We start from the raw sequence: 23,905 nt of genomic DNA on the forward strand, positions 1-23,905 counted from the left end.
ACACTCCCTCTTAGATTAGCTGTCTTGATGAATTAAGAATGACCATGAACAGTATATTATAAAATTTCAAGCAATTTTCCTGCAGAAATGTGAAGATAAAACAATGGCAAAAATCATTCCCAATGTCAAAATGCACAAAGGTTCTTGAATCAATGTTTCATATTCAGGAACTCTTTAAAAAATAGTCTCTTCATAGGTTAGGTTTAATGTATTGTTATTCACAGTGACTTTGACCCATGATTATATAACATTTCAAGCAAATGTGCTGAATAATTTTGAAGAAAAATAGTGCCAAATTCCCCCCCAACACACTGGCACAGCTCAGTCTTTCTTGAACCTCCACACAGGCTCTGAAAGCAGAAACACTCCTCACTGATCTGAGAAACAAAACTGCCAAAGTAATGCACAGCGCAATTTATTTAAAAAGACAAGCTACAAAATATTTTAATGTCACAAAACGAACAAAAATGAAGCATATAAAAAAAGCCAATAAACAATATGTTAAATGAGTATTTTACAATAATTTGTCAACACTAAAAAAAAAAAGTCATCATTATTAAATATTTACCTGACAAGATTACTGTCAGCTTTCCCCATTCAGGCAGATTTGTCTTAAAACATAATGTAGTCATAATACTTTATTGCAAAATGTCTGCAAAGGACCACAACATGTATAAAAACCAGTTGAAAGGAAAAAACTCGGCTGCCTCGACTGCAACACTTCCACAACTCCTTAACTTATTTCGTAAGACTTCGCACAATTCCTCACAGTCGCCTGGAAAATAATTACAGCTTTCCACATGATCAGATGTGTAGTGGTTTTCCTCAATGTAATCAGAAAGGCAGGATGTCCTAAAGTCCACGTATTAACCCAGAATGACACCACTTTAAACAGGCTTTTTTCACTCCCCGAACCCCGTCTCAAAACTGAAACCTTAAAAATTAAGGAGTGAAACTTAGTTTAATAAGCGGTACTCAAGTTGGTCAAAGCACAAAAAAAAATCTGTTATTTAATGTCACGTATCTCAATGCACTCATAAGATTTGAATGAAAACAGCCCATATATAACTGTACGATGCAGTGATAGAGTTCAACAGCAGATGTCACCGTTGTTATCCGACAGTCTTGTTCATTGATATGCAATTAAAGAAAATAATCCCCAACTACCTTTGTCATATAATCCATATTCAAGGAAACCCAGACAATAATATGGAGCCAATCATCAAAGTAGCTAAACACCCAATAGGACCGGACCCTGCGTCATGGGCGGGGCCTTAGGGTGTCGTGCCCACCCTCGGAGTCAGTTGGGACCACCCTGGACAGACAAGACTGTCAATCACCTGCTAACCACAAAAAAACAAAACAAAACAAAAAAAACCCCCACATGCTACCATGATTACACTCACTCACCTTCAACTGCTTAGTCCAATCAAGGTTCGCGGGGGGCTGGAGCCCATCCCAGCAGTCATAGAGTGCGAGGCAGGGTACACCCTGGACAGGATGCCAGTCTGTCGCAGGGCCACATAGAGGCAAACTAACATTCACACTCGTGCACACACACACCTACGGACAATTTAAACTTTCCAATCCACCTTACCTCCGTGTGTCTTTGGATGTTTGAGGAAGCTGGAGCACCCAGAGAGAACCCACGCAAACATGGGGAGAACACACAAACTCCACACAGAAAGGCCACAGGTGGGAATCGAACCCATGACCTTCTTGCTGTGAGGCAACAGTGCTAACCACTAAGTCACACTGTGCTTTATCTGATTTTTACAAAAATAACTGTGAATAATTCGAGTGGTTCATGAAATGATCTGGGTAGAGGGCCTATCACACCGAGCGCGCATGAGCGCGGACCACCGCTTGACCTCAAACACCCGATTAAATGGGACTTTACACTTCTGGCCTTAAAAAAAAAAAAAAAAGCTCCCCTCAGAGCAATGCAAGACCCCTCCACAAATCTGTCTGGCACCTACCAACTACTGACTCCCAAACATTTTAGCCTGCATTGATGTCAAGTGCTTTTTTCTTCTTTTTCTTTTGAGTCAGCTTCTGGTTCCATGTTGTCGTAATGTGCATCATATTCCTCCTCTTTAATGTGTGCGATAAAAGACTCATTTTCCTGAAAATGACTGTCACCACCTGCAGCCACTGCACTCCCATTCATCTGTATTAAGGCTTCATGGACAGGAGCTGCAACAATCACTGCAGGGATCATATATCTATAACTGGTCTGTGATGTTGGTTTGGTGTCTTCGTGATGAAAGAGGAGGTCTTTTTCAGTTTGGACGCCATGAAAAAACGAGCCCCAGTTAGCATCAGGAGTGTATCTAGCTAACTGTGCATTTCCGCCTGGTTGATTACACCTGGGGTCTGACTTGCTCAGGTAACGCTGCACATCCTTTTTCTTCCTTTGTCCTCCAACATTTTGTGAAGAACTGGGCTCGATCACAAAAGGTAATTTAAAGATGGTGTCTCCTCTCTGGGGATTATTTTTGAATTGTTTAGCAATTTTTTGGACTTTGGATGCTGTCGCTTCAGAAAATTCCCAACGTCTGCAATGTTGTGAGCTAATATCAAAGTTATAGTCAAGAATTTCATACAGCGTTTGTGAAAATGGGGAATATTTAACTCTCCTGTTTGCAAATTTACAAATCTCCCACACGACTGCTCGAGTTAGTACATTTAATTTGAGTTTATTTTTCGGGATGCCCGATTTGGATTTGACATCAAGGTCCAGGCTGATTTTCTTGCAAAAGGGAAAATCATATTGTTGAAGCTGTCTGCTTTTTAAATTCTTTTTCTTCGGTTCTGCAGGACTGCTTTCAGTTGCCACTGTGGCTTTTGCTGTCATTTGTTGCAGCTCCAACTGTCTTTTCTCTGCTTCTTTTGATCGCTCACTTTTCCGACTGCCAGCTATCGACGTTTGTTTTCTTGCAAGAACACGATCAATTTGATTGGATGGCTGAATGACAAAAACCTGACTGAACCAAGCAGCCCATCCATCGTACTGTTTTGTCACCTTCATAAAGTGCTCCAGCAAATTTCTTCGGCTCGGTATGTTTACGTTAAAGTTCTGTTCAAGAATGTCACCAATTAAATCATGTTTTGTTACTCCACAGAGTTTCTTTGCAAAATCAGCCACTTCAATCATCATCTCAATGGTCAACAGATGCATTCCGAGTTTCTTTGCTGACTTATTTTTGTGCATGCACAATTTCAAACCAATTTTCTTGCATTGAGGGTAACTCTGCATTATTGTTTCCTCTGTTGTTGTGAAGGAAAAGGTCGGATTCATCTCTGGATTCTGTGATACAGAGTTTGGATCCGCGTGGACTGTTTCTGTCACAGTTTGTGGATGATGCTGCATGTGATCCGGCTCAGAGTATTCTCTACCAAGCTTACAGTTTCTCTCTTGATGGCATTTGGGGCAAGATGGACTCTTTGAATCTGCAATCGTCACGCACTTTCCAAAAGGGAGCGTGAAAAGTGACTGCAGTCGAGAAGCTTTGAACCTATACTTTGTAAGTTGTCTAAAACTTTTGAAAGTTACTGCTGCAAACACTTGGCGATACTGCTCATTTCTTAATTCAAGACCAAAATTATACTCCAGTATGTCTGTCATGAAATACTTTTGTGCTGCCTGCAATTCTGTAGCAAAAGCACTGACTTCAGCCATGACACCGTTGGTCAGTAAATTTGGATCAAGGTTTTGTTCCACTCCAGATCCAACATTAAAATCCAAGCCGATTTTCTTGCATCTGGAGTAAGAATAAAGTGGGCAGTCGTCGACATGAGGTATTGTTAAGATACGCTGAATATGATTGGCACGTACCTTCCACATCATTTTATCAAAATCATTCAGTTCTTTTCGATCAGCAGAGTCGCCCACATGTTGATCAGTGACGGGTGTTTGGGACGTCCCAGGACTACATTTTTCTGAATTTGAACTGCTGTGACATTCCTGCCCAGTTACTCCAGAAGAATCTGAATGTGGACACTTTTGGATGCAACTTTTACCCAGTCCAGTATTGAGCGGTTTAAAAATTGGCAGGTTCCTTCTGTCCACTATATGAGCAATTTGTGTTAAAATATTTGCAGCAACTTCAGAATGTCCACTTTGCAAATCAATATCAAAGTTGTGTTCAATAACGTCAACAAGAACTTGGTTAAATTTTCCACACAACATTTCTGCAAACTTGCTGACTTCAGTCATCACTCCTTTTGTCAACTTGTTGATGTTCTGCTTTGTATTTGCTTGATTGTTGCTTACGTGCAGTTTAAGTCCTATTTCTTTGCAGTGAGGATAAAGAACCTCACTGCTCTCTGAAACATGTTCATCTGAATCTGGAGGCCTCACTGGAACAGTGATGAGTTCAGGTTTGACACCGACTACACTCTCTTTTGTCATATTCATTAATGACCCAGGATCAAGAAGTTCAAAGGTCTCTTTTGAGAATTTGACATCGTCGTCACAGTTTTTCAGCTGTCTTACTCTTTTCATGGTTTCAGATGCAAATATTTGTCTTTGTTGTTCACCCTGCAGTCTCAAATCAAAGTTATACTCAAGAATCTCCATGATGACGTCCTGCTGGGAGGAGTTCAATGCTAAGGCGAATTTAACAACTTCAAAAAGAGCACTTTGATTCATCGTCTCAATACTGAGTTTCTGCTTCAACCCAAATCCAACATTGTAATTTAAACCAAATCTCTTGGACATGAAAAAAGAATCGTTGTCCAGCATAGTTAGGATCTGTTTTACACGATTAGCACGCAACTTCCACAGCTTATCTGTTCCCAACGCACCTTGTTCTCTGTCACTTTCAGTCAATACGTCATCGTTTGTCTGAGTCGGTGTTTGCGGTTGGCCTGCAAACAGTTGCTCTTTATCAGAGTCACTCTCAGATGAGTCCACATTTTTGTTTACAGGTGGAAAATGTTCAGTCAGATGTCTGGATTCCAAATCTCGAAGTTTGTTTGGGCTCAGGGAACATCTTTCTCTGTTCCTTTCTTGATCACCAATCTTTACTGATATAATGTCTTCATCGGAGTCTGCATCCGACTCGCCAAGAGGACACGTGAAAGAACGACCATCCTCTTGACTTGGACTTGTCCACATATCACTTGTTGGAAAGGCAGACATCTCTTCTCGTTTTCGTTTTAACTCAGACTGCCTTCTTTTTGCTACCTCTTTAAGATGATATTGTGAGCTGCTTTTGTTGAACAATTTTGACCCTCTAACTTTTTTCAAAGGATTTACCTTCAGTGATAATGAAAAGGGTTCATGTTCAAACTCAGTTCTTACTTTGCTCTCAGCAGGAGCAAGTTTTTTATACCGTTCTAAAAGACACAAAACCTTGGAAAATATTTGACGTCCTTGAATCTTGAGATCGATTTCAAAATTGTGGTCCAATACACCAAGGACGATGTGCACAAAGGATCCAGCCAGTATTCTAGTTACTTGTGCAAGCTCCAACATCACAGCGGGAGTAACCAAAGCAGGATGTAGATGCTGACTTGAGCCAACTTCAAAGTTCACACCAATTTGTTCACACAATGGGAACAAAAGTGGAAGAAGGCCCTCTTTAAGTTCTTTTGCTGATAGGTCTCCTGAACACGTGAACGGATGTTCATGTCCACTCACAGTGTGCATATCATCCATCACTTGTGATACATGTTCAATCTTTTTATTTCCTTCAGATTGCCCTTGTGAACTGCTGAATTCTTCTTCATGTCCATTATCCTCAACATGTGGGTCACCTTCACTCACGTCAGAATGCATTTCATCCATTTCATCTGACACGTATTCAATCTTGACATATTCTTCAGATGACACTTGTGAACTGTTCAATTCTTCTTCATGTTCACTATCATCAGTATTCGATACGTCCATCTCCACTGAGTCACTGCCAGTATTCAGATGTTCTGAAGATGCTATGTTCAAACCATCTGCGTACCTTTTACAGGCTGAGAGAAAAGTAGTGAGATTAAAATGTTTCCTCTTGGATTTAGGGCGTTTTTTCTTCAGATCTCTGATTTTTGGTCCAATTTTAAGTGAAAACACTCGTCGCTGTTGCTCATTTTCCAAACCAAGATCAAAACTGTTCTCCAGAATGTGACTGATAAAACGATATCTGTTCTTGTTTAATGTTTTGGCAAATTCACAGATCTCAAGTATGACACCATTTGTGGCTGACTGTGAATACAGTTTTTTGCTTTTGCTGGAGCCAAGATTAAAATCTAATCCAATTTTTTCACAGTAAAAAAATGGCTCTAGATGTCTTGAATACATCTTTACAAACTTGATGCGCCACTGCCATATTATGCTGGGATCCATCGTTTTCTTTTGCCGGTTTAAATCGGTCACTGCCCTCCACCCTGCCAGTGATGACCAGTCTTCTTTTCCTGTTTGAGCAAATAAACAATAAATAAACCAATGACAGATTTTTATACAATTATTTTGCACAGACAACATACTTTGTATCTATAATGACTTTGGTTCAGTCAGACACGCTACCTGTCTGTGTCACTGGACACGAACCTCAGCTGTACTTGTCCCAGTCCATCTGGCTGTAAATGCGTTCCCGTTTTGGCTGGGGAAGTAATCTGTGATGGACTGGCATCCCATCCAAAGAGGAGTCACTGCAGTATTGTGGGAAAAGCAGTCACTTGTGGGCCTCGAAGCCTACATCAGACATATTATGCCATATAATGAGACACTTTTGTCACAACAGAAATTATTTCATCCTCCCTAATATCCACATGTATGCAATAAACTCCGCACAATTACAACAAATAAAAGGCTAATGCAAAATGATAAACACAAAGTCAAACAATCTATCTAAATGAAAGATTGACTGCCCATTAATAGCTTGTGCTTATTAAAAAACTATGAATGTTATCTATGTTAAGCTATATAATGAATCCTCAATGATACTGGTGAATGGGATGAAATAGCATAAGTGGCATGCTGTGTGATAAATATAAAAGCTGTGGAAGGATTGTATTTCTCGAGAACTTTTCCATCTAGCAGATGCTGAAAGTGCTTTACAATACCTCATTTACTTCCCCAGTCAAGGCTGGTAACCATATTTATTTTGTAGCTGGGTGGACTGGGACAATGCACTTTAAGTATCTTGTCCAAGGACACAGACAAGTAGCAGACAGACATTGTTGAACTTGTGTTTTTCTATGACACAGCTGGTGGAGATTAACATGCTGAAAACTATACTGGAGGTATCACATAAAACACATCAAGGCTTATTTAGCTATGTTTTTTGTACTAGTTCTCACTGACATTCATTCATTTGCTGCAGCTTTTCCGGGTTGCAGTGGCAACAGACTAAGTAGCTCATTACACACATCCCCACATCCTCCTCCTAGGCATCCTCAACAAATGCCAGAACCTACTTAGCTGGCTCCTTTCTATGCCAAGGACTGGCAGTTATACTCCCTGATCCCTCCAGGACATTTGAACTTCTCACCATGTTGCTGAGTATAAGCCTGAATACCCTACAGAGGAGCTTCCTTTCTGCCCTTGTATCTGTCTGGCTCAGCTGTTTCTCCACCATGATGGTACAGTACAGCGTCCGCAGGTCCTCAGACACAGCACTGATATGTCTATCTATCTCACGCTCCATCTTAGCCCTAGTAGTGAAGAAGACCTGAGATATGTGAACTCCTTCAACTGACGCAATAACTCTGCCACTGATCCCAGTCACTCCATACTCCACTTCAAACCTGCCCAGTGCCCATCTGAGGTCACTGTGTGATGAAGCAAATAGAACAACATCATCTGCAAAAGGCAGAGATGCAACTGTGAGGTCACTGAATGTCAAAAGTAATAACTAAAACTTAATATGCCTCATTTTATACCATAAAATAGGAGTATAGCCCATCTAAATGCTCCCTTATGTCAATGGGGTCACAATGACATTCAGAATGTCGCAGGTTTATTGTGTAGCATAAAGTGTACTGTGGCAAACAAGAGTTTCTTACCTTGCAGACAATTTAGCAAAGGTTTCCGCCATTATATTAGGTCGAAGCTTTAGTTTAGCGCCCAATCCTGCATCCACTCAATCCAGTCAGATTATAAATCAGAGAGGAGAGGCTTTGGAGGCACTGGAATCTAGAATCAAACATTACTTTAAATGTTGCTATTCTGTGCATGCACAGCTTGTGCTTCACATAGTGTTTGCATTCACAGATAACACGGAAGTCTGGGATTGAGCAAATGAAGGTCAGTTATTCAACTCTTAACACCAAGTCAGAAACTCAGGCAACATGTGCTGTCCCCAAAGTAGATAACATGGCAGAGATCCATATAATAATAATAACCTTATTAATCTGTACTTCTTTCCTTTTCTTAATTTGTTCATTTTGAGAAAACAATGCAAAACATAAAAATACCATTAAAGTACAGGATTAATAAGCAGTATCATTACAAGAATTAGTACTGCTAAAATCTTAACAATACTGATCCCTAGACCTGGATGAGCGATAAAAAAATCATGGTGCACCAATGACACTGCAAATTTGATGACTTCATCCAGTTGAGCCCAAAATAAATAGCGCAACATAAACGAGGTTAGTTTGAAAATACATTTTAAAAGTAGCTTTTTGTTGACCGAACTGAATGTTATATTTAAACCAAATTAATACACCAAATTGGTGACTCTGGAAAGCGCAATCACAGCTTACAAGATGAACTGCTTGAGAAAAGCCATCAATAAGACCAGGCGAGATGTGATTAGAAATACTGAAGTGAGGAGAATGATGGGAACAATACAGGTGAACCCCGTGAACTTGCGTATGCATTACTCGCAGTCGATATGTGGACCCCCAAAATTTAGAGTACTACATAAAAGTCTATTTTGATTTTGGTTTTGGAAGGGGCAGGTGCGTGCCTCAGGCATGAGGGGCGGGCATGGGTATAAATTCTGGCCCAGACTGAACCAGCAGGAAGGATCTAAAGAGGAAGGTCACATCCAGATCCGTGGACAAAAAACTCTGAATTGTCTAGAATCGTCCTGACTTACAAAGCCCTCATTGCTGAAGTGCAGCAACCTGAGGAGGAAGATGATGATCCCAAACCCACTCCAGATGAAGAAATATTCACCACCCAGAAAGAAATCACACCTCAAATGGTCAAAACTATTGTAATATGGCAAGGTAAACTGACTAACTTTTTTTGGTCAACCTGATTTACTCACAGTTTCAGATAACTCATGGTCCCATTTTGTGGACTCCAACTTGTAAGAGTCAACAGGGTTCACCTTTATCATTCCACAACTACATACAACAGCAATGAGTACAATATTCAGACATCAAACAAGAATGCCACACTACCAATCGGACCATCATGCATACAACATGAACTGAACACATCTCGTTTCAATGGCAGAAGGACATCTTTTTTTTCTCCTACGACATACCTAAGAATGCAAACTGATGGATAAAGTTAGTAATACTACCCAATCACTAAACTACCCCAAATTTGTTTATTCACAGCGTGAGACAATGAACTTGTGTTACACCAGGATTCCTGCGTGCTTGGTAATACTGATTTAAGCGACCACAAGGACTTGTAAAACAAAAGCTCATTTCATGAAATGACTTAAATAAAAAAAAGTGAGTTGAATTAGCCATGACTACTTTACATGTGCCCGACTCAACAACACTAGACACATCCCACTGTGACATTCTTACTTAAAGTAAAACCTATTTCGATTACATGATGGAAACAAAGGGTCTTTTTTTTTTTTTTACAAGTGCTGGGATGAACAAGCCCAGACATGCCCCAGTGTATCAACATCCTTATTTAAACTTACATAACTACCTAAATAGCATGCAAACAAAATATATTTTTACATGTGGCTGCCAAAACAAGTCCAAGCATGTCCAACTGTGATTTAAACAAAAGAATAACTGCAAATTATTACTTTAAAAAGGGGATAATACTGAAAAAATTGAGGTGAATATGACATTTTGCGAATTCACTCACTTATTAATCCTTTACTAAACCTTAATGTGAGCGCAGGTTTAATAAAACACTGTAAGGGCTTCAGAAATATTGTTGGAAAAAAAAAAAAGACAAACGTTATTTTCTGTTCTTCCACATGTCCCAATATTTAAAGATCAATTAAAAGTGACGTAACCACTTACCGAATGCGGGCACAAGCGCGTCAAGTCGGGGAAAAAAAAATAACAGCATAAGAAACAGCCTCGAAGTTTATTAGTATTATTCAAAAACAGCAAGAAAACTAAAATGTGCTGATTAAGCGCGTTACTTCAAATGACTTTAAATACTGAATTTGTTCAAAAAGACACGCAGTCGCCGAAGACAACAGCGACCATCTTCTTCTTCCTTTGATATTTCATGGGTGTTGGTACACTACCGCCACCTACTGGACGGGCTGTACAAGATCATCATAAAGACAGAAATAAAGATAATGGTAGTAAATAACACATTCGGACACAGCAATGTTACTTAATTACTTACTTGTAACAGAAAGGCCTTCAAAACATTACATTATGCAGCAAAAGAAATAAAAAGCATCCCTGTGCACGGGGCAATCTTCCTTTCATGAGTTCTTGGTGACTTCTTCATGACACTACTTGATACCAATCAATCACAAATATTTTGCTGATCAATATAAACTTATCTCTCTAGCCCGATTGGATGTGGAGTTATCACATATTACAACAAAAATCTGCCCTATACTAATAAACCAACCCTCATGAGATACAACAAAAAACAGAGCTGATAAATCATACACTTGTCCTATCAATTTCACTGCCCTGGAAACTGTGGCAATAAAATCAGGGTGATACAAATCTTAAAACAGGGCAATACAAAAAGACACTGAAAATGCCAGGCTTTGTATCACCGCTTTTCATCCAATCAGAAGCCACCATTTCTCAGCCCCCACCAATCACACACCCCCATTTTGTGTTACCCTGGTGACAAGTAACTAAGATGTCTGATCAAGGTGAGAGACAAGGTTGGGTAGGATTACTTTGAAATGTAATCCAAAAGTAATCAGATTACAAGTAATCCAAATATATGTACATACACACATGTAATCCACATGTATTCTTTCAAAGTAATCCTACCCAACCTTGGTGAGAGTTTTAGCCTCCCTTGCAGAGAGAATTCTACAACTTGAGTCTCATAATGAAGTTGGGAGACACCAAGAAGTTAGTGAACACTCATGACTTAATAGAGAGACAAAAGAACAAGAACACCACCAGGAAAACAGAGTGGTGTGAACTTGTTCACTGAATGGCTGAGTGGAACCAAGAAGGAGAGGGCTCCTTATGCTATTTATTAACACAAGTGTTGAATGAACATTGTTGATGTAGTGAGTAAATGAGTTCTTACATGGAGTTGATGATAATATGGTTCTTCTTTATTTTTGTTGTAATATGTGATAAATATCTTATTACATGTCTGTTCGGACTCATACAGATATGAGGGGCATGATGCAGGGCGCGAGGGACCTTTTCCTTTGTTCAGTTCTATTCAAAAGTTGATCATCTTGAGAAACCTGGTCTAGAGGGCTCTTGACCTCAGACTGGGGTGATGGTTCATCTTTCAGCAGGACAATGACCCTAAGCCTTCAGCCAAAATATCAAAGGAGTGGCTTCAGGACAACTGTGTGAATGTCCTTGAGTGGCCCAGTCAGAGCCCAGACCTGAATCTGATTGAACATCTCTGGAGAGATCTGAAAATGACTGTGCACCGATGCTCCCCATCCAACCTGATGGAGCTTGAGAGGCGCTGCAAAGAGGAATGGGCAAAACTGCCAAAAGACAGGTGCGCCAAGCTTGTGGCATCATATTCGAGAAGACTTGAGGCTGTAATTGCTGCCAAAGGTGCATCAACAAACTATTGAGCAAAGGTTGTGAATACTCATGTACATGTGTTTTCATAGTTTTTTTTTTAATTTTTAATAAATTTGCAAAAAACAAAAACAAAACCTTTTGTCATGTTATTATGGGGTGTTGTGAGTAGAGGGAAACATTAATTTACTCCATTTTGGAATAAGGCTGTAACATAAAATGTGGAAAAAGTGAAATGCTGTGAATACTTTCTGGATGTACGGAAAATGACTCTGGATACTGATCATTGGTGTTTAACTGTTTGCATTTATACTTGTAACTTTCAGACAGTAGATTCAAATTATCCTGAAGGTTCACCTGATCCTATGTGGTATTATTGTTATCTGGCTGGACTGCACTTGCCATCCTCATCCTGATTGGATGACATTTTAATATTTCCTGAATGGATGGGTGGCAAGATGTTTTGGGGATCAATTGTAGGTTCCAGTTGGTATCTCTGACCTGAATGACTGAGTTCTTGGATCACCATACACAGACAATGTAGGAGCTTTGTAACTGAGGTAGACATTTGAGCAAGAAGCAAAATGTCTTTAAGACCAACAAGATGTTCATTTGGAGTAAATTTGTATAATGTATATTGTTTTTATGCCTTTTTGGCATCAATTATGCAAAATGCGTGGGAGGTCATATTAAGACCAAAGAATGCTAATATGATAAGCTTGATGGGTTTTTAGCGCTCCTGTGTTCGCATGTGTAATTCAAAAATTATTGCTGTGATTGAGATAAAATGTTTTAACCAAACAGTCCAACCTTTCTCTAAGACCCACATTTAAGTGGCCTTTTGAATTCTGCAACCGAAAACGTCTCAAAATTTCAAACTCAATGTAAAAAAAACTGCCTGTCAAAACAATGCACAGTGTAATTTATTAATGCAAAATGTAATAAAATATTAACACCAGGAAATGAACAAAATACATAACCATTGAATAACAAAGTATATGCTAAATGAGTATTTCACAATTTGTCATTAACACTAATTGAATATCAAATGATCATCATAGAAATATTTCAAACTTAAAACTTATTGCTGCAAAAACAGTTAAATATTAAAGTCTTCGATTGTGGCTTTCTTAACTCTTACTGGTCCATATTTACAAGCATGCAACTGACCAGTCTTTGCAGTAAAACATTCTTCTTATACACTTGAAGAAAAAAGAAGGAAAGAAAAACAGAACAGTGTAAATTCTGCCAGAAAGATTCAAATATGCATTATTCATTTACAATTAGCAAAATAATAACAGCTGCAGTCTCTTGTCACTATTACAGTCATCCACTCATAACCAATAGGAACATATAAATATACAGGAATACCCATTAAGAAATATGCACATTTGTTAAAATGTCAGTTGTAACTCCCCTCTGCTGCTTGCAGTTCACCAACTTGGACACTACCTCTCCCACCCCATCACGACTTGGTCCTTGTCTGAAGCCTCAGGGGAACCAGTGCCTCTTTCTGATGGCAGGACTTTAGATCTAAGCCCCCAACACTGCCGTGATGAGGATCTGTGTCAAAGACTATTCTAACATTCTGTACATTAGCAGAATGGATTAAAATCTTTATCTTGCCTCACAAGTCTTTACGGTAGAACTGAACTTTGTGCTTCGAAATATCAGACAGGCCCAAGGGTCAAATCCAGTTTCATTACTGAACTAAACATAATCAGACACATCCCACTGTTGCACCCTTCTTCAACTGATTTCAAAGAACACAGATTGGCATCACATAATATAAAGTATTGCTGGATGAAACCGCCACTTCACAATTTTCAAATTAGTTTTCATATCTCCAAGTCAATCATTTTTTTGCATCAGATTCTCTTTCCATGTCGTTTTAATGTTGATGATGGTCCTCTTTTTTATTGTATGTGTTGAAAGCTTGGTTTGTCAACTGTCATGATCTAGTCACTGTACTTCCTTCAGTCTGCGTCGAGGCTCTGTGGACAGGAGCCACATCAATCAACGCAGGGTTCATGTTTAAAATTTGCTTGTGATGTTTGTGTGGTGTCATCACGTTGAAAGAAGAGGTCCATTTCAGTTTGGACACAGTGAAGAAACGATTCTTGGTTAATGTCTATATCGTATCTAGTTAACTGTACATTTCCGTCTTGTTGATTTGGCCTGGGTTCTGATTTGTCAATGGAACGCTGTATGTTCCTTTTCTTCCTTTGACCTCCAACATTTTGTGAAGCAGCGGAGTCAAACACAAAAGGTAAGGTAAAGACAGCATCTTCTCTCTGTGGATCATTTTTAAATTGTTTAGCAAATTTTTGGACCTTGGATGCCGTCGCTTCAGAGAATTCCCAACGCTTGCAATGTTGTGAGCTAATATCAAAGTTGTAGTCAAGAATTTCAAACACAGTTTGTGAAAAGGGTGAGAATTTTACTCTCCTAATTGCATATTTATAAATCTCCCACACAACACCTCTCGTCAGTAAATTTAACTGGAGCTTATTTTTGGTGATTCCCCATTTGTATTTCGCATCAAGGTCCAGTCCGATTTTTGTGCTATGGGGAAAATTGCGTGGTTGAGGTTGTCTGATTTTTGAGTTCTTTTTAATTGGTTGTGCGGGACTGTTTTCAGTTGTCACTGGGACCTTTGCCATTGTCTGCCCATTGTCCAGGGGCAAGTGTCTTTTCTCAGCTTTTTTTGATCTTTCACTTTTACGAATGCCACCAACCACAGTTTGTTTTTGTGCAGGAACACGTTGTGTTCTAAAACACGACCGAATGACAAAAACTTGATTGAACCAAGCAGCACATCCATCATACTCTTTTGTCACTTTGGTAAACTGATCTGTCAATTTTTTTCGGCTCGGTATGTTAACGTTGAAGTTGTGTTCAAGAACGTCAGCAACTAAATCAAATTTTATTGTGGATTTGGTTGTTCCAGACAATTTTTTGGCAAAATCCGCCATTTCCATCATCGTCTCAACAGTCAACAACTGCATGTCAAGTTTCTTGTCTGGCTTATTCTTATCCACAAACAATTTCAAACCAATTTTCTTGCATCGAGGGTAACTCTGCATTATTGTGTCCTCTGTTGTTGAGAAGGAAGAGGATGGATTTATCTCTGTATTTTGTGATGTGCAGTTTGGATCATCAAGGGCTGTTTCTGTTGTTTGTGGACGATGCTGTATGTGATCAGGATCAGACGCTTCTTTATCAAGACAAGAGTTTCTATCTTGATAGCACTTCGGGCAAGATGGACGCTTTGTATTTGCAATCCTCGTGCACTTTCCGATAGAGAGTCTGAAAAGTGAAGGTAGTCGGGGGACTTTGTATCTGTGTTTGTTAAGCTGTTTAAGTTTTTCAAAAATTGCTGCTGCAACCACTTGGCGACCCAGCTCATTACTTAAGTCAAGATCAAAGTTATACTCCAGTATCTCTGTGATGAAATACTTTTGTGCTGCCTGCAATTCTGTAGCAAAAGCACTGACTTCAGCCATGACACCATTGGTCAGTAAATTTGGATCAAGGTTTTGTTTCACTCCAGATCCGACATTAAAATCCAAGCCAATTTTCTTGCATCTGGAGTAAGAATAAAGTGGGCATTTGTCTAGATGAGGTATAGTTAGCATACGTTGAATATGACTGGCACGTAACTTCCACATCATTTTATCATAATCATTCAGTTCTTTCCGATGAGCAGAGTCGCCCACATGTTGATCAGTGACGGTTGGTTGGGACGCCCCAGCACTACATTCTTCTGAATTTGAACTGCTGTGACATTCCTGCCCAGTTAGTTCTGAAAAATCTGTTTCTTGGTTCATTTGAATGCAAATTTTACCCAGTGTAGTACTGAATGGTTTAAAGGCTGGTAGGTTTCTTCTGTCCACTATATGAGCAATTTGTGTTAAAATATTTGCAGCTACTTCAGAATGTCCACCTTGCAAATCAACATCAAAGTTGTGCTCAAGAACATCAAAAAGAACTTGCTTAAATGTTCCACACAACATTTCTGCAAACTTGCTGACTTCAGTCATTGCTCCTTTAGTCAACTTGTTGATGTTCTGCTTTGTATTTGCTTGATTATTGTTTACGTGCAGTTTAAGTCCTATTTCTTTGCATTGAGGATAAAGGACATCACTGCTCTCTGAAACATGTTCCTCAGGTTCAGCATGTGAATTTGGAGGCCTCACTGGAACAGTGATGAGCTCAGGTTTGACACCAACTGTGCTGTGATTTGTCATATTCATTAATGACTCAGGATCAGGAAGTTCAAAGGTCTCTTTTGAGAATGTGATGGCACTGTCACAGTTTTTCAGCTGTCTTACTCTTTTCATGGTTTCAGATGCAAATATTTTTCTTTGTTGTTCACTCTGCAGTTCCAAATCAAAGTTATACTCAAGAATCTCCATGATGAAGTCCTGCTGTGAGGAATTCATTGCTAAGGCGAATTTAATGACTTCAAGCACAGCAGTTTGATGCAGTATCTCAATATTGAGTTTCTGCTTCAAGCCAAATCCAACATTGTAATTTAAACCAAATCTCTTAGACATAAAAAAAGAATCTTTGTCCAACATAGTTAGGATCTGTTTTACACGATTAGCACGCAACTTCCACAGTTTATCCATTCCCAATGCACCTTCCTGGATATGATTTTCAGTTAACGTGTCATCGTTTGTTTGAGTCGGTGTTTGCGGTCGGCCTGCAAACAGTTGCTCTTTATCGGAGTCACTCTCAGATGAGTCCACATTTGGGTTTACAGGTGGAAAGTGTTCAGTCAGATGTCTGGATCCCAAATCTTTAACCTTGTTTGGGCTCAAAGAACAGCTGACTTCCTTTTTTACTGAATTTATGTCATCATCAGAGTCATCTGACTCTCCGATAGGACACGTGTAAGAACGACCATCCTTTTGATCTGGGCTGATCCATCGATCCTTTTTTGGAAAAAGAGCCATCTCTTCGTGTTTTTCTTTCAACTTCGACTGCCTTCTCTTTGTTACCTCTTTAAAATGATACTGTGAGGGGCTTTGGTTGAACACTTTGTATCCTCTGTTTGTGTTTGAAGGATTTACCTTAAGTGAAAAAGAAAAAGGTTCATGTTCAAACTCAGTTCTTACATTTCTGCAAATTTTTTTATACCGTTCCAAAAGCCGCAAAATCTTGTAAAAAATTTGCCGCTCTTGAATTTTATGATCAAGCACAAAATTATGGTCCAACACACCAACAACAACAGACATGAAGGATCCCGTCAGTATTCTACTGACACGTGCGAGCTCCAACATCACAGCACCAGTCACCAAAGCAGGATCTAGACGTTGATTTGATCCAACTTCAAAGTTCACACCGATCTGTTCACACAGAGGGAATGACAGAGGAGGAAGGCCATGTTTCAGTTCTGATGGTTCTCCTGAATATGTGAACTTATTTTCATGTTCACGCCCCTCAGCATGTCGTGCAGCCATCTCTTCTGATACATTTTCAGTGTTTTTGGATTCATGTGATGATATTTGTGAATGCTTACATTCTTGATGTTCTCCATCACCAGCATTTGGTTCTGGTTCAATGTCATCAGTGTGCGTTTCATCCATTTCATCTGACACGTATTCAATCCTGATATATTCTTTAGGTGGCCCTTTCGAACTATATTCTTTGTGTTCACCATCATTAGCATGTTGTTCACCTTCACTCACATCCATCTGCGTTTCATCCATTTCATCCGACACGTATTCAATCTTTACATATTCTTCTGATGGCATCTGTGAACTCTTAAATTCTTCGTGTTCACTATCATTCGGTATGTCCATCTTCACTGAGACACTGTCAGTGTTCAGATGTTCTGAAGATGCCAAGTTCAAATCATCTGTGTCATCGCTACATTCTAAGAGAAAGGAAGCCAGATTAAAATGTTTTAGCTTGTATTTATAGAGACTTTTCTTTAAATCATTGATTCTTGGTCCAATTTTAATTGAAAATAAACTTTGTTGCATCTCACTTCGCCAGCCAAGATCAAAACTGTTCTCCAGAATGTGATTGATAAAACGGTATCTGTTCTTGCTTAAAGTTTTAGCAAATTCACAGATCTCAAGTATGGCACCATTTGTGGCTGATTTTAAATCCAGTTTTTGGTGTTTTTTGGAGCCAACGTTAAAATCAAATCCAATTTTTTTGCAGTAATAAAACGGCTCTGGGTGTCTTGAATACATTTTCACAAACTTGATGCGCCACTGCCAAACCGTGCTGGGATCCATCATCTTCTTTTGTTGCGTTTGATGTTTTGAGCTTGAGGAAAACTGAAATCCAACACTGTCCTCCACACTGCCAGTGGTAAAAGATCTTTTGACTTCTTTTCCTGTTTAAGTAAATGCATACAATAAGTAAACCAATGACAAACGTTTATGTCATTACTCTGCTCAAGCAAGAACCACTTCAGATTGCCCAACGTCCTGCTACCACTTGACATTTTACACAACATACTTGTGTGGCCAACACTTCCCATCATGTGCAACACACTCAGTGCCGTTGAGGTCATACCACTGCGTGTATGTCTACCATTACTTTATGAGTTATTAGCAACTACATTACCAACTCGGGCCAGCAAAGGATGGTTACAGTGCATGCTTCCTCAAGTCTTTGCCATATGACTCAAATTCAAAACCTGGAAAAATGTACATTATATGGTGCATTATTCATTAAAAAGTAATCCAGTATTCATGGTTTATGGTTCATTCAATATGAAATCACACATAATACATACCTACCTTCATATGGCCCATGCATTTCCATCCAACTTTGAACACTTATTCCTTTACAACTTCTGCCTAGATATGTTTAAAATTTACTTTTTAGGGCTAAGTTGTTGCTCTGTACTGTTCTTTAGCAGTCAACTATGCCAGATAAACACCAATAAATTTGCCTAGACACATGGTTTTCATGCTCTGGATCATCATGCCACATCTTATACCACCCTTAAGACCAGAGGATCCTTGGTTTGAATCCCTGTCAGACTGGAAAATCACTACTGTGAAGTGCTTGGTGCATCTACATCTGATGGACAAATTCTATACGCTGGTTCATCTCTTACCTTGTAGGAGATGAAGACTTCCTCTAGCTCATGTCTTCCACACGTTACCTCGCCATTCTAGTTTGGCATCTACTCATTCTAGACAGATTATCCACTGTGTGGTAAGATCCCACAGAGGGTGTGGATCCCTGAATGAAACAAATTTAAATGCTTGTCATTTCATGCATTTGCACATGGCATGGCTCACATGTAGTTTGTACTAAAATAAAAGGAGAATAAGTGCAAGCTGGAGAACTATGACTTAATCAACTGGCCAAAATCATTTTCAGATTTGTTTAATCATTTAATTCTTCAGACTGAACAGTTACATGTACCTAGTTCCTGTTGGTTACTCTTAGGATAGCAAAGTACATTTAACTCAGTTACTATTACTTTCAGTCTCTTAATTAGTCCAAGTCATTCGGTACAGTTATTATCAAGTCACCTCATTATTTACTCAGTTACCTACAACCAGTGCTGTGAAAGTAACTCTGACAAGTTGCTTTTTTAGTTACTGTTTAGTTGCTTTATACAGTTACTTTATGCAGTTACTTCATTAGCAGCTTTATGCAATTACTTTATTAGAATCTGCCATAAACTTGCAACTAATATGTAAGGTAACTTGGTTACTTGTAAGACTGAGCAATCAGCAAAGTAGCTCATCAGCAAAGTAACTAATAGTTACTTTTCTGAGTACTAAATCTTAAAAATAACTAAATTAGATTATGAGTTACTTTATTAATTACATTCAGCAGCTGCCGACAAGGTGCCTGCAGATGCTAATGAAGTAACTGTATAAAATAACTAAAATATAACTGTATAAAGTAACTAATGAAGTAACTTTCCAAAGTTACTTTCCCAATGCTGCCTACGACCAATCAGATTATTCACTAAATTACGAGTAGTTACTTTTTTAAAGTTACCTTAAGTAATTCAGTTAATGTTTTTAAAATACTCACAGGTACCTCGTTACAGCCAGTTACTCTCGCGTTAATCAGTTACTGTTACTTTAAGACACTTGGGACAGGCAGAATCAGGACCAAAGGAATCAGAATCAAAGATTCTGGACCCAAGGAAAGATCCACTCCATGATCAGGATCAAAGAAGTCAGGATTCTGGATGCCCTGATCAAGTCCCCCTCCCCGATGTGGGTCATTTAACTCTATTGTGCACCTGTTCACCTTATTTTTACAGTGTGGGGACACATCTGACCCTGGGGTATTTTTTTTTTAACTCATATAGTACAAATAGAAATATTTTGTAAACTGAACAGTGCAAACATATATATTAGCATTAACACAAAAAGCATTTTTTTCTTTTAGGAAAATACCTCTTTCTGGAACTGCCCAAGTCCTCAATGTATGAATCAGCTTGTCCTGTAAAATATTTCTCAGTGCTTCTTCTGTTGTGAATCTTGTAGCTTCACCTCTTTTATGAATACTTCTGCATGGAGCGATAACTGTCACCAATATATATGTGATTAAGCATCTAAAAGTAATGAAAAGAAGATAAAAGGGATATGCTTTAATCACTTTAAAATTGTTGCAAGTAAAAAAAAAAAAAAAAATCTGAAGAATAGACTGACAAGTTCATAAAATATTCACCTGGAATAGATTTTGGTAACAGAATATGTCCGGGGTCCAATCAGAACCCAAATGGTATTGAGTATTTACCAATTCCTGATGGGATACTTGTATTGTCCCAGATAATGGACAGGGCATTGTGCAAGTACTCCAACTCTAAGCACTGTACACATTTGGACTGGGACTCTGACATAAACCTTTCAGATTCTGATTTTAAAAAAATGGGGCTATTATCACTTGCCACAGTTAGTCAGCAAGAGTTGTGCTCACTGGGAATGTGTTTGCAAATCAGCACCTAATTTCGAGCCATACTAAAATACGAAATGGGCAAAATGTAATGAAATGGAACAAAATGGGGCCTAACATTATGGCACATTTCATTGCATGCACTCAATTATGACAAAATGAACTTTATATCATAGAATACTCATGTAATAAAATATGTAATGCAAAACTGATGCCACAATAAATCTCAGAAATGCCTCAAATAATCTCAGAAGCCAATACCAACAGCATTTTATCCCATTTTGACAATTACTGGTAATTGTTACTATGCAGCAGCACATGTGATCACATTTTACACCGGGAGGGCTATTAAGGTATGTATTGAGAAAGGATCTGTGGACCCCCCCCAAGCCAGCTTCCCATCCTAGACACCAGCATGGACTCCCAAAATTTCCTGTATATTTGTACTGTCAAGTGTGGCGGTAGAATGGCCCAAGCAGAGGGTCACCCCTTTGAGTCTGGTCTGCTTGAGGTTTCTTCCTGAAATCATCAAAGGGAGTTTTATCTTACCACTGTAGTCTGTGTGCTTGCTCTAGGGGTTGGTAAGGTTCGTCCTTACTGGTGTGAAGCGCCTTGAGGCAGCTTTGTTGTGATTTGGCGCTAGATAAATGAAATAAATTTAAACTGAATTATTTCATGAAATTGTTTATTGTCCCCATTTCACGATTATTCACCCCCATTTTGTAATTATCAGTTCCTATTTTGCTCCCCATTTTGTCCATTTCATATTTTTGTATAGCCACCTAATTTAGCATATGCATGTCATATCTATGTCGACACTATGGAACAGACTACGAAGCCTTTTACAAAACATTCATAACATTCTTGAGTTATGGCTGTTGGAATGGCTTGTGCAAATTAAGGGGCTGAATTAAAGTATGTGTGCCACCATAATATGGACACATGAATATAAAGTCTCTATCATGAAATATTTTTGAGTAGGCCTAAAGGTTGTTATGAGACAACATAAATTCCCTTGCCCTCATTATTATGCAAACATATGCATCAAATAACCTTTTGAGGTTGTTTGATGCATATATTTACATGTTAATGACAATTAAATGATTATCCCTTGAAAATGATTATGTCCTTAAACATCTGGGGCCGATGCCTTCGTATACAACGGCTAAGACCAAGCTTTACTAAATTATAAATAACTTTTAAATGATATGAAATACAAACTTACTTTTTTTTTTGCTGAAAAGTTAACTCCGCGGACTTTCGAGCCAGCCATCAGCCATCTTTGTACTCCCCATAGAAGCTGTGTGATGACGTATGCAATGTGAGTGTCCAATCGGAATTGGTTCACCATCAGATGGCTTTCCAAAATCCAATTGTAGGGCAGATTTACCTCATGTGAAAAACCAAAGATCATTTTCAGGAGTGATATGTTACTAGCTGGCCCATTTGAATAGCCCCCTGGGTGCTCCAATGAGTACATACTATTAATACATACTCAGTGCGCCCTGCGCCATTATGCACAGCGATTAGTGAAAGCAGAGCAGACAGAGAGCCTCTGATGACAATCTCATGTGCTCAAACAAAGAGTGTCTAACTATCAGGATTGCTCCACTAGTTTGCATGTGAATGTTACTGGATAACTCTGTTGCTTTCTCTGCGTAAAGCACTGTTTACCATATCAATGGACAACAAAACGCATACACCATTTTGTATATATTGTTCAAAATGTGCATTTGTGTTTGTTTGAACCTTATTGTTGCAAAGTCTTTCACACAAGACCTCAAATGACCTTTATAAAGTGTCAAAACAGTTGTTTATTATAGTTTGCTGTGTGTTTTGATTAAATGTGTGTGGAAAATAATTTTTCACTTTATTTTTTCCTCGCCTATTCTTGATTGTAAACCTTTATTACACTTATAAAACACAACAAAAACATATTCTGAAAGCACAGGTTGTCCAGAAAAAAAAAGGACACAAAACGTGATTGTGGGATGCAGGGAGAGCTGTTAACAGCAATAACAAAACATTTATCCCAGGAGAGTTTACGGTCCAAAAAATGCCCTCGGACCCCAGAGGGTTAAGCGATGTTGTCACTGACTAAAACGGTCCCTAGAGGGCGCTCAGGTAAAGTCCGACCTCGAGACTACTTTTAACCCTCGGTGACACCCCTATATTAAACCCCTACGCTGCTATCAGTGTAGGGAATTGACACCGTATTCTATCAAAATGCGCACTTCATGTATTTTTCAAGCATAGTTATTATTGGAGACATCACGTTGGACCATTTTAGACCTGCATTAGCCGAGTGCAGACACTGAAGAAACAGACTTCAGCGTCCGCCATTGTTTTTTCCACCCCTTCGTCGATTAATGCAGTCACTGAACCTAAACCAAAAGACACCACTAACCTTATGTGTTGTAGACAAGACGGTAGCACACTCCTGACATATTATTGTGTCAGACATATTTCCAATCTGCACATTTATACAAAAATGTTAACTGTAGCACAAACAGGGTAAAAATCACTGATCTCTATCTGCCGTGACGACGTTCCTGTTTAACACGGGACCTTCAAAATAAGAGTAAATAAAATCTGAACATCCTTAAAAATGTTTTAACATTACGTAACGATTTTAAAGTATTGATACAATGATAACAAGGTACTTAGTAGGTGCATACATTCACCAACAATATTTAAAGCGGTCATACTGTGCACAATAGTGACCTTTATATTTTTACTTTGGTGGGTCGTCATATTAAACGACAGAGAGCAATTTGGTTTTTGTTTGTTTTATAAATAATTTTGTTGCTTCGGACAACAAACCTCCTGTTGTCCAAACGGCTTAATATATCTTGAAAAAAAATAAAATGCCAATTTTTTAACGATAACGTTTTCATTCTCAACTCAATCTTGATTAAAGCACGTTTAAAACGACAGTCGACCAAAGTGCTGTACATAATTGAAAAATGGGCACCTAGTTACACCCAATTGTAAATAAATGAATAAAAATTGCAACAGGCAATAAAACAAATAGACAAAGTAAAATAAAGAGTAAAAAGTCGTAAGAAATAGCGCCAAATCACAACAAAGCTGCCTCAAGGGGCATCACATAAGTAAGGTCTAACTTTACCAACCCCAAGACTCTAGAGCAAGCACACAAGTA

General features: G+C 38.8%; 1 protein-coding gene across 4 annotated transcripts; it reads right to left on the reverse strand.

Annotated features, from left to right (window-relative positions):
- Positions 1-1,958: 1,958 nt before the first annotated feature.
- LOC117502680 lies at positions 1,959-23,284 on the reverse strand. Of its 4 annotated transcripts, none has more exons than XM_034161755.1 (5): positions 23,150-23,263; positions 20,244-20,356; positions 18,935-19,062; positions 16,010-18,202; positions 1,959-4,338 (listed from the first exon to the last, which is right to left on the reverse strand). In XM_034161755.1, the coding sequence occupies exons 4-5, from the start codon at positions 18,102-18,104 to the stop codon at positions 2,018-2,020; spliced, it is 4,416 nt and encodes a 1,471-aa protein (XP_034017646.1). In that variant the 5' UTR covers positions 18,105-18,202; positions 18,935-19,062; positions 20,244-20,356; positions 23,150-23,263; the 3' UTR covers positions 1,959-2,017. The 4 variants fall into 4 exon arrangements, with proteins under 4 accessions (XP_034017646.1, XP_034017647.1, XP_034017648.1 ...); XM_034161758.1 differs by lacking the exon at positions 1,959-4,338 and having other exon boundaries at positions 14,662-16,925; positions 17,075-18,202; positions 20,244-20,401; positions 23,150-23,284; XM_034161756.1 differs by lacking the exon at positions 20,244-20,356.
- Positions 23,285-23,905: the final 621 nt, after the last annotated feature.

This window comes from Thalassophryne amazonica, chromosome 21 (genome assembly GCF_902500255.1).
Source record: "Thalassophryne amazonica chromosome 21, fThaAma1.1, whole genome shotgun sequence".
NCBI lineage: Eukaryota > Metazoa > Chordata > Actinopteri > Batrachoidiformes > Batrachoididae > Thalassophryne > Thalassophryne amazonica.

What these genes read in the sequence shown, in the direction of transcription:
- LOC117502680 (XM_034161756.1), bottom strand. Translation starts at nt 18,104, where the DNA reads ATGATGGATCCCAGCACGGTTTGGCAGTGGCGCATCAAGTTTGTGAAA. An exon ending in ACATGCTGAACCTGAGGAAC is followed by an intron (nt 4,339 to 16,009) that starts ATGTTTCAGAGA and finishes ATTCAGATGAAC; the next exon opens with ATGTTTCAGAGAGCAGTGAG.